The sequence below is a fragment of the Oncorhynchus nerka genome, linkage group LG9b, assembly GCF_034236695.1.
Source record: "Oncorhynchus nerka isolate Pitt River linkage group LG9b, Oner_Uvic_2.0, whole genome shotgun sequence".
NCBI classification, from domain to species: Eukaryota; Metazoa; Chordata; class Actinopteri; order Salmoniformes; family Salmonidae; genus Oncorhynchus; species Oncorhynchus nerka.
The window spans coordinates 3,586,962-3,597,647 of record NC_088424.1 but is presented as its reverse complement, the minus strand read 5'-3'; the positions used below and the strand labels follow the sequence as shown (position 1 = coordinate 3,597,647).

The 10,686-nt window shown below is 40.8% G+C and overlaps 1 protein-coding gene across 2 annotated transcripts; it reads left to right on the top strand.

Moving 5' to 3' along the window:
* The first annotated feature begins 1,518 nt into the window (after nt 1-1,518).
* LOC115114122 (SERPINE1 mRNA-binding protein 1-like) lies at nt 1,519-9,532 on the top strand. 2 transcript variants are annotated; one of them, XM_029642123.2, is made up of 9 exons: nt 1,519-1,893; nt 3,234-3,420; nt 3,719-3,859; nt 3,970-4,038; nt 4,197-4,274; nt 4,635-4,836; nt 5,362-5,415; nt 5,627-5,827; nt 7,810-9,532. In XM_029642123.2, exons 1-9 carry the CDS (start codon nt 1,638-1,640, stop codon nt 7,867-7,869), a joined length of 1,248 nt encoding a protein of 415 aa, XP_029497983.1. In that variant the 5' UTR covers nt 1,519-1,637; the 3' UTR covers nt 7,870-9,532. The 2 variants fall into 2 exon arrangements, with proteins under 2 accessions (XP_029497983.1, XP_029497982.1); XM_029642122.2 differs by having other exon boundaries at nt 3,231-3,420.
* The last annotated feature ends 1,154 nt before the right edge of the window (nt 9,533-10,686 follow it).

The window sequence follows — 10,686 nt, the reverse complement described above, 5'->3', positions numbered from 1 at the left end:
GGCACAGTATGTAGTCAAAAGTCTAACCATTGCCAATTTAGAATTTCAGTCTAAAATCAACATTGCCAAATTAGAATGTGTTCAAATGGATATTTCATTGGCTGAATTGTTCAACAACAGGGCATCAGCAGTTGGTCTTGTCTGTATTGCAGAGCATGTGAGCTGTGTAGGCCTAGTTTACTGGTGTAACAAAGACACCCGCCCTGTTTTTACCTGATACCTGTATCATGTTACACACACCCAGGTTTGCTGTGGTGTGGTGTAGCCTTACAAACCATGATTAGGGTTATTTGGGTGGTGTGGTTTGCCTTAGGCCCACATCAATTATCTCAAGCCAGTTATATGTGTTCCTTTTGTTATGTCACTTCATTCATAAAAGATGATGTGGTGATGGATAGTGTCACTAAATGCAACAGTATTTTGAACAATGAGGCTAATATAGGAGTAATATCCCACTACTAAAATGGGTCTCAGGTCAAATGTGAGTCATATTGTACTGTAGGTCTAAAGAGAAACACAGTAGCACATAAGATATAATGCCAGTTCCAATATGACACGGATACTTCCAATAAGTTTATTGGTGCAAGATGCTTGTAATGTCACCGATATCGTACATGGCACACATTTCACTGACACCACTTTAGGGCGTTATGAGGAGAGGCATTTGTTTGCCAAATTGCTTTGTCACAGTTGAGTAATGTGAGTGTCTTGCTCATACGTTAAAACTCTGTAGTAGGCTTATGTACAAACTAATAATATGATTCCTTCTACAGGGGCTAAACTATTACAAGGATATTGTATTCATAAAATAGAACATTATAAAAGCTAAATTAACATGGCATCCAATATGTGACCTTGTTGCCAACAGCTGTGTTTGGCTGGATGGTTGAGTTCCCAAACTTCCCACTCTGATAGGTTACAGAGAAGTGACTAGTCAGATCAAATCAACTCAAATTGTATTGGTCACACACATATTTAGCAGATGCTATTGCGGGTGTAGCGAAATGCTTGTAAATAGACAGCTGTATGACACTACCAGCTGTTCACAACATTTCCCTGCCTGCCCTCTACACACAAGTTTGTTTTCTGATTTTTATAAACCTACAAATCCTCCTTAATCTTCCGAACACACAGAGAGAGCTGCTGAATATTGGGATTTGGAAATGCTTCACTTGGAAAAAGGTCCCCTCTTCCCCTCTCTGTCTACTTATTTCCTGAAAAGCATGAACTGCATATTGGATATTTATTATTCTCTTCTAAACAATAAGGCAATAAAGGTTTTTATTGGTCATCAGTATATTTATTGTTACCGACCTACAGTGCATAGGCATTTTGTTTTTGTCAATTAACGTAGAAATTATATCTCATGGCTAATGCGATATAGGAATATTTCAACAGTTATCACCTTCTGACACGTGAGAAAATGTGCATGTGTTTACAAACAGCATATTGTGACACCCTGCTTGGCAAGATAAGTACATACCCCATATCATATGGCGCACTACTGAATGTCCCGGATATTCCTCGCACCGGAAGAGAAGGGGTACATTTCCCAGCCATCTTGTGGCAGTATCTAGCGAATTGTTCGCAGCCAGCCTCGTAGAATCGGAGGTAAATCCCGCTGAAGGGGCGCCATCATGCCCGGACAACTGCAAGAAGGCTTCGGCTGCGTCGTAACGAATCGGTTTGACCAGCTATTGGATGATGAATCAGATCCGTTCGAGGTGTTAAAGGCGGCGGAGAACAAGAAGAAAGAGGCGGCCGCAGCTAGTATCACCAAGTCTGCAGCCCAAGCTGCCAAGCAGCCCAAGAAAGAGTCACAGAAGGACAGGAAGAATCCGCTCCTTGACAAAAAAGATGAAACTCAGGCTCCAGTACCTCCGAAGAAAGAAGGTAGGTTCACACCTTGGTGCGTTTAAAAAAAAATTATTTCAAAACCTGCAAAAACCTAGCCAGCTTGGTAACAACAGCATGATGAGGGTCAACATGGTACCTGTCCTGTTGTCAACAGAACCCACTGCAAACATGCACATATCCAATGCATGATTATTGAACAGGTTAATCATGCATTGGATATGTACTGTATATCACCCAACAGTGCACTCATGCTAACCTGTCGCAGATATGAATTCCACCTGCAGGATGTGGATTGTTTGTAGATTATACTCCAGTGGTAGTTGCGCAGTAAAATGTGTTTGTCATGAAAAAGCTCGAGTTTGGCGGGCATGTATATGAATTAGATAACTTATTTCTTTGCTGAGCAAAAAGGTAGCTGGCTCGTCTAGGATTTGCGGGGCATGTTTGCTGCGCAGTTAGCTAACGTTAGCTATTCTTCAAAACACTGATGCGACTAAACTGTATAAAAAAAAATCTCGAGTTTAAGGTCAAGGCCCGTGCGTTATCCTGCAAGTACATCATTGGGTAGGTAGCTAGCCAACCAAAGTCCCATGCTGGTTGTTGTTCCAGCATTTTGGTAGAAACGGGCCAACACAGGTAGCAAACCTTGCACCGTTTAATTGATCTAGTTAATGCATAGTTAGCACTGTTTTGTGTTGTCTGTTCAAACGGTTTGTGCAGTAACGTGTTGTGACAGTCGTTGACAGCGTGCTGGCGTTTTATCTTTGCAGAAGCATTTCCAAACAGATCATCTTAGCTACTTTCGTTAGCTACTAATTCAGCAAACTAGCTAAGTTACTATGATTTCGTCTACGTGCATGCGCTGTATTTTTTTGTAAACAAGTGATTTGGCCAGATGTCCTCAACTACACAAATATAAATACCATGCCTACATGCACTGAAAGCAGGCGTGTCTGCCTTGAGTCAAGAGTGCATGCTGTCAAAGTAATAAACCACGACAGGGCGTAGCTAACACTCCACACCCTCATGAGATAGCTAATCAGCTTCGTCTGGTATGACCTAACACATTTGCTGACAACTGACCCATATTTCATGTTAAATGCTTACTTGAAGCTCCTCTTGCAATTCGTCTCTAGTCTAGACACCAGTGCATTATACCACTCTTGGTTGTATTATACTTTTTGGTTACACATTGTTTGGCTCCAACGCCCATTATCAGACCAAAACATATTTTAATCAAAAGGTATTATTGATTGAAAGAGTGGTTCATGGGATTTTTCACTGCACAACCCTTTTCATTTGTTTCTGTAGTCATCTCTGGCCAGTGCTGAGTGATTGGCCACATCTAAAGCCTCCATGTGTTGTTGTGGTAGCAGTTATCAGGCGGGTGGGCCGAAGGTCGGACCAGCAGGGCCAGCCTGGCACCCAGGGCGGGCAGGGGGAGGGGCGGCCCACCGGCGACAGGAGGCCGGACAACAGGAGACCCCCACGCGAGCGCCGCTTCGACAAACCCCTTGAAGACAAGCCCGACGGTGGAGAAAGAGGAGAGTTCTCTGCAGACAAGTGAGTAATTGCTGTAGTAAATGACAATGGTCAGCATTTTTTTTATAATAAGGGTTGGTAATGTAAATCTGGTTGTCTAGGACGCACTGTATGCTTCAGTTTGTGTTACTTGTTAAGTGTCAGGTGGCACCAGACTTTGACTGTGGTGTAAAGAAAAAAGTCTAAATTGAAATCATACCTATCCTTGCATGTTTTTTAAATTTATTTTATTTTTAACTTTCAATAAAGTATTATTCATAGTCCTGAGCTGCTCCTATCTGCCCTCCTTGATGCAAAGTCTATGTGTGTCCCTCATCAGGCCTCTAGGAGACCGGCCCCCCAGAGGGCGTGGTGGCAGCCGTGCTGGGCGTGGTGGACGGGGACGGGGCATGGGCCGGGGCGACAGCTTCGACTCCCGCGGCAAACGGGACTTCGACAGACACAGCGGTGGCGACAAACCGTGAGTCATTTCTGCTCCGAGTCCTCAAAGGATTTTTTGGGGGGATTTGATCTTCAGATGCTCTGTGACTAGTGATGGTAGCGCATTTGGTTTCATGTTTGTCTCAACAGTCAGAAATCTGAGGAGAAGCGTGGCGGGAGTGGTGTTCACAACCGGGGAAACCCCAAGGACGAAACGAGGTGGGTGTTCAAAAAATCAGAACCTATTTCCTTAAACGGAGACCGATCAGACCCATTATGTGCAAGGTCCTACACTGAGGAAGTCCTGGCTTTGTTGATATTGACTGATTTCTGCTTTTGCTCCAGAGGGGATAAATAAATTGAATTTCTGTTCCCAGTGTTGATGCCGAACAGACTACTGCCCCTGAGGAAACCCCTGAGGGAGTGGAACACACCCCTGCTGACTCTGAGAATAAGTGAGTACCCTCCTGGACTTGTCCAGTTAACCCCCCCACACACCCCAGGACTGCTGCTCTGACTGAAACGGGACAACCAACTAATTTCTCTCCTTTTTCATTTAACCTTTATTTTTACAGGTTAAATCTAATTTTAGCACGGGGAACCTATTCTTGGAGTTAACATACTGTACCGGTTCACTAGGGTGCTCCATTCATACTGCTTCATTCAGTCGGATCTCCACGTTCAATTCATCACATGGTCCACAACGCACGTAGCACTACAGTCAATCTAGAAGAAATCTAAAACGACAAACCCAATTGGAAAGCTAACAGACTGGTAATGGCTTGCATTAACATATGCGTCTCCGTCTCTTCCAGGGAGAACGAAGTAGAGGAACCTAAGGAGGAGGGCCCCAAGGAGATGACCCTGGACGAATGGAAGGCCATGCAGGATAAGGAGCGTGCCAAGGTGGAGTTTAACATCCGCAAGCCCAACGAGGGCGCCGACAGCAAGTGGAACAAGGGCTACATGCTGCACAAGTCCAAGAGTGAAGATGTCAGCGATGAAAAGCCTAAAGATGTAAGTGACACAAACTGTGCCAAATGTTTGCTTATCTATCGCTGCGCTGTCATGTAGTATATTTTATGTTTTGCCATTGTATTTAGTTGTATTTTTAACATTTCATTATTTTTTTCACCCCTATATTTGAGCAAAGTATGTGTTATTTAGATTAAGGATGTGACTGAATCATTTAAATAATTTGTTTTCATTTCAAATCTATTTGAAGTCAAAACATCTACAGATATACTCTACTGAATTAATATTGGTGAATGTTCAAGAAGTGTAGGATTAGCTGTACTGTTGCGTTTCAAGTTTGGAAAGGAGTTGCAATTAGAGAAGTTTGATTCTTCTTGACTGATCAACGCTAAAGAAGTATGCACATCTTTAAGGTATTGATTCATTGTTGTTTTGTTTATGTATTAGCCACCAAAAGGGCTTATATAAACCAGATTGTAATGCAAACCAGCTAAAAACCCTCCCCATGAGGCTGTCATTACTAAAGTGCTCGGTCTTATTGTTGGTCCTTTCTCTTGGATGTTGCAGAGACCAGCTGTGATTGATACTCCGGAGATTGAAGAGTTGACCCCCTTGTTCAAGGTACCTGTTTCATATATTCAACCCATGACAGTTCTGATAAAACAAGCCTTCATCTACACATGCATACACATTGGCATAGTAGTTAAATTATGTTGAAAAATAGTTAGTATGTTGGCTATTTGAGTTTACATGGTTGCATGAGTGGACTCTTGTCTAAATGTAAAACTCTAGCTCTGACTAAATGTAAACAAGGTCAAATCCCCTCCATCAGGGCAACCCTGATGAAATCGGCCCGGACCACCACTTCCGCAAGCCCGCCAACGACATCACAGCCCAGCTGGAGATCAACTTTGGAGACCTGGGCCGCCCTGGGCGCGGGCGCGGGGGAGCCCGCGGAGGAAGGGGAGGCCGCGGTGGAGGAGGCGGCCGATCCGACCGTCCGGTTCGCGCAGGGGGAGTTCGACCCGAAAAGGTAACGCTAATTTAGGCTGTTGTAACTGACCACAAATGGTTGTAAATAATGATCACAAAAGGCTACGGTTACTAGGGCCCTATAAAATCAGTTTTATTTTTTGCCTGATTCCGGTAAATTTTTTCCCAAGTCCCATTTTCCAGGTTTCCGTTTTTTAGGTTCTCTCTCAAAATCACACTTGTTGATAAAAATAAAAAAAAGAACAGAACATCCATTTATTTATAAGTTCACAACAATGCTTAACTGCTCTAGGGTATGATCTGGCCAACATCCAGTGAGGTTGCAGAGCGCCAAATTCAATTACAGAAATGCTCATTATAAAAATTCAGAAAACAAAACATATTTTACATAGGTTTAAAGATTAACTTCTTGTTAAACCAACCAGTGTTAAATTTATAAAATGCTTTTTGGCAAAAGCATACCTAACCCAGAACATAGCCCAGTTGACAAATTATTACAAACAGTAACCAGCCAAGCAGAAGCGTTACAAAACTCAGAAATAGAGAGAAAATTAATCCCTTACCTTTGATGGTCTTCATATGGTGGCAATCAGAAGACATTCATTTACTCAATAAATGTTCCTTTTGTTCGATGAAGTCTCTTTATATCCAAAAACCTCAGTTTTGTTAGCTCGTTTTCTTCAGTAATCCACAGGCTCAAACTCAGTCAAAACAATCAGACAAAAAAAATCAAAATTGTATCCGTAAAGTTCATAGAAACATGTCAAACGATGTTTATATTCAAACCTCAGGTTGTTTTTTAGCCTAAATGATCTATAATATTTCTACCGGACAATAACGTCATCAATATAAAAGGTAAACAAGAAATGCACACGTGCCTGAAAAAACTCTGCGACAAGTTAGGGTCCACTCGTTCAGACTGGTCTTACTCCCTTATTTATAAGAATACAAGCCTGAAATGATTTCTAGACTGTTAACATCTAGTGGAAGGCATAGGAACTGCAAATGGAGTCCTAAATCAATGGATACTGTAATGGCATTGAATAGAAAACTACAAAACTAAAAATAAAACTACTTCCTGAATGGATTTTTCTCAGGTTTTCGCCTGCTAAATCAGTTCTGTTATATTCACAGATACTTTTAACAGTTTTGGAAACTTTAGAGTGTTTTCTATCCAAATCTACCAGTTATATGTATATCATATCTTCTGGGCCCGAGTAGCAGTCCGTTTAATTTGGGCATGCTTTTCATCCAAAATTCCGAATGCTGCCCCCTAACCTAGAGAGGTTAAACCACATCAAGAGACCACTTTTGAGGTCTGGGGGGAAGATTATTATTTATTTATTTTGATTTTGGAGTGTTCAACTTAATGCAAGTGAGCACCAGCAAGAGATTGTTGTTTGGTTTAGCAGTCTTTCTGTAGTGCTCCTGTGATTTGAGGTTGCAAAACAAATTACCGGCTGATGCAAATAATCACCATATCATTCTGCCAAGTAGGCATAGAGTACTTTGTAGCCAACATTTAATTGAGATGGTTTTTGGGAAAGCCTTTCCATCTCTACCAGGTTATTATTAACATCATCGCTATCGGCTACACAAAGTGTAGACCTAACGTGCACACACAGACATGAGCGTTCCTGTGCTGTTTCAAATTTGCAGGAAAATAAGAATCCGTAACGTATTTTGTCCATGTCTGATGATGGACTTGGGCTAATGTAATGCATTTCTGAATAAGTTCAATACATTTAGTTGATTTCTCTACAAAATTCAATACATTTTTGAATATTGTTGAATTCCAATTTAATGTCTGGATTCCGTGACTCCGTCCACGTTCTCCGTAACGCAGCTTGTATAGGACCCTAGGGTTACTGACCACATTCTGTGCTGAAGTTGACTATTGTTTTGAACTGTGTTGTTCATCTATAATCTCCCAACTGAAAAACATTTTCTCCCTACTGAACATGACCCAGTATTCTCTGAGCTTTTATCAACGCCTTATTTTTTTTCTCTTTTGGTCCCCAGCCAGGTGGAGTGTCTGTTCCAAATGTTGACGACCCGGAGGCCTTCCCAGCCCTGGCCTAAGACTTCAGCATCGCCACCAGCCCGCTCCGTCAGCACCTCCGCCCCCCTCCTATGAGGCTTGCATGCTTACAACTTCAAGTATATGAGAGAAGAGAAAAAAAAGGAAATGATTTTAACAACGAAAAGAAGACAGTCATCCATACCATTCACAGCTGAGGACTGAAATTTTAACCTGTTTTGAAAGGACTGATAAAAAGACAAAAAAAAGAGGAAAAAATACTTCTCTTGTTACACTGAAGCAAGTTATTGGTAGAAGTTTTGTATTTAGAGACAAGATAGCAGGGATGTTTTCATATATTATTTGTTTTTTTCAGAGATTATGCGTATATACTTCATGGATATTTTTTTGTATTGCTGCTTGAATATATGCATTTCCAAGATTGAGGTTGAAGTGTGTGTGTTCCACCTTAGGCTTTGGCTGGCTTTCCTCATGACTTTACCTGAATATTTTGTGGTCATCTTAGACAAGCTTTTATTTTGAAGGGGTGACTTAAGTCATGCATTACTCAGATGTTAAACTTAAACTATGTTTTAGTACCTTTGTACTAAATCTATGAACTGTGTTTTTAAAAGTAGTGACTCCTTATAAGTAATGTTTCTGCTTGTTATGCAGTGAAAGTTGATGCCTCTGGTTTCCTTTTATTTTCCTATTGATAGCTTGGCTCTTATTTTTCTGGTGGACCAGTGGTTGGTGTGTTTTATCCCTGGTCCAGATGTTACTACCTGTGTCTTTAGGGCAGCCATGGCCCAAATGTGTATCTAGGCTGGTCCTTGTAGGTTGTACAGGCTATACTATTAGTAACCTTAAGACCACTATGCGAATATATTGTATTTTGTGTGTGTGTGTGTGTGTGTGTGTGAGAAGGTGTGATTGGGTTGACTGTGAACAATAAATACTTAAACACTTGAAGTACTCCCCTGCCACGAACTTGACATTCTCCAGGAACTTGACCACAAGTTCAAAAGCAGCTCGGTTTGGCCTGAAGTAGTTTTTATTTCTGAGAACATAGAAACGACTATCTAGGTAAGATTGTGGACATATCTTGCAATTCGAGTATTTGATAAATGTAGTATTTGTAGTCCTATCTTTTAGAGTTTGCAAAGCACTTGTTCCTATCAGCACCAGAACTCTGAAGTAAAGCCCTTTTTTAAATTGTATTTTATTTTCCCCTCTTGTGATCATCTTTGCTGTTATTTTTGCATTTTGTTATAATTACTACAGCAGCACTACAGCATAATTTGTCTGAAAGAAATGTGCCGTTCAATGTGGACCAATCGAGTGCTACAGAATGTATGACTGCTAATCGTGCTTGTAGTCATCTGTGTCTTGCATTTCCAGGCTAGGTTTTATTGTACCGAAGTAGGTATACTTCACACATTGGGTTTGGGGAAGGGGTACATTTTACTATTTTAAGTGACTGAAAGCTTTATATTCCAATGCTCTGGAAATACTTGCTGGTAATACAGGGACACAGGTGACTGGAGCAAACCTTTTGTAGGACTGTTTGAGCCATTTGACGGTAGACTTTTCTGCAAACATCCCTGTTCTAATAAATTGCTTAGAGGTGTTAAATGTATTTCTGCCCCTGGCAGTGAGTTGTGTGAGATCATTACTGTGACTTTTAAAAAGAACACTCTTAAAAAAAAAAAGTGTTTTTCTATATTCAGGCTGTGTGTGATTTTTCTTGGGGGGGGGGTATTATTCAATGTTATGTCGTAAGATTTATAGGACTGCATATGGTAGCAGATTACATTGTCAACACATAAATTATGTTTTAGGTTATATCCAGATAGCACATTTTAAAGGCCCAGTGCAGTCAAAATGTGATTTTCCTGTGTTTTTATATATTTCTACACTGAGGTTGGAATAATACTGAAAGTGCAAAAAACACTGAGTGAATAGACCAATAAGAAAAAGTTCCAAACTTTTCTGCCAATAACAGCTAGTTTTCCCCTCCCTCAGACTACTTCCAGACAGACCTAGCTAAATTATTGTTTGAGAAATAGCTAAAAATCTATTTTTGTTTTTTTTCCCAACCATTTTAATTACAAACTATCACAGTAAGGTACTTAATTGTTACCCAGTAATGATTTTATATTGAGAGAAAAACATCTGCATTGGACAATTAAAATTTGATAAAAGATTCAAGTGTTAAACTAATACTATTGGAAATACAACACACAAGATGATGCCAACCATAGATTACAAACATTTTCAATTTCTTAGGCCAGGCAGGCTTTCCATATGACATGGAATATTGATATGAAAACCTGGTTTTAATGTCTATGATAAAAATATGGGAGTGTGGGCGCGTTCCAGCGGATCACTTCTATCAGGTCGTCGACCATTGTTGGTCACCGCTTTTCAAAGTGTGTTGCATTATGGTTATAACAATTGTCTGGCTTGCAACAACGTGTCAACTGCGTCAATAAAAGTTGTGTGATCAAAGGTCATGCCGCTTTTGATGAAGTCGCCGCAGTTGCTTCTCACCAACTGCACCCGCTGACTCAAATAATCAAAGCTTGAGTTTGGGAAACTGCTCTAACCAGTGAATTGTACACACATTATGTTGCCAGTATGTATGATATGGGGGGTGTAGAAATGTGTATTATTTATACAGACAAACATTTATTAACAATAGCAGCCATTTTGACTCTGCCATGTTGATCTGAGACTTGCTGTTGGAAAACCATTACAGTGTCGGGACTTTCGGCTGTTGTCGATGCACGTCCAACGACTTCACTCATCGACTTTCGTCTCCAGTCGGTTGCTTTCGCCTTACCACTCAAACGAGCCTACTGTATTAATCTACATTC

What these genes read in the sequence shown, in the direction of transcription:
- LOC115114122 (XM_029642122.2), top strand. Translation starts at nt 1,638, where the DNA reads ATGCCCGGACAACTGCAAGAAGGCTTCGGCTGCGTCGTAACGAATCGG. An exon ending in CCTGCTGACTCTGAGAATAA is followed by an intron (nt 4,275 to 4,634) that starts GTGAGTACCCTC and finishes CGTCTCTTCCAG; the next exon opens with GGAGAACGAAGTAGAGGAAC. An exon ending in AGTTGACCCCCTTGTTCAAG is followed by an intron (nt 5,416 to 5,626) that starts GTACCTGTTTCA and finishes CCCCTCCATCAG; the next exon opens with GGCAACCCTGATGAAATCGG.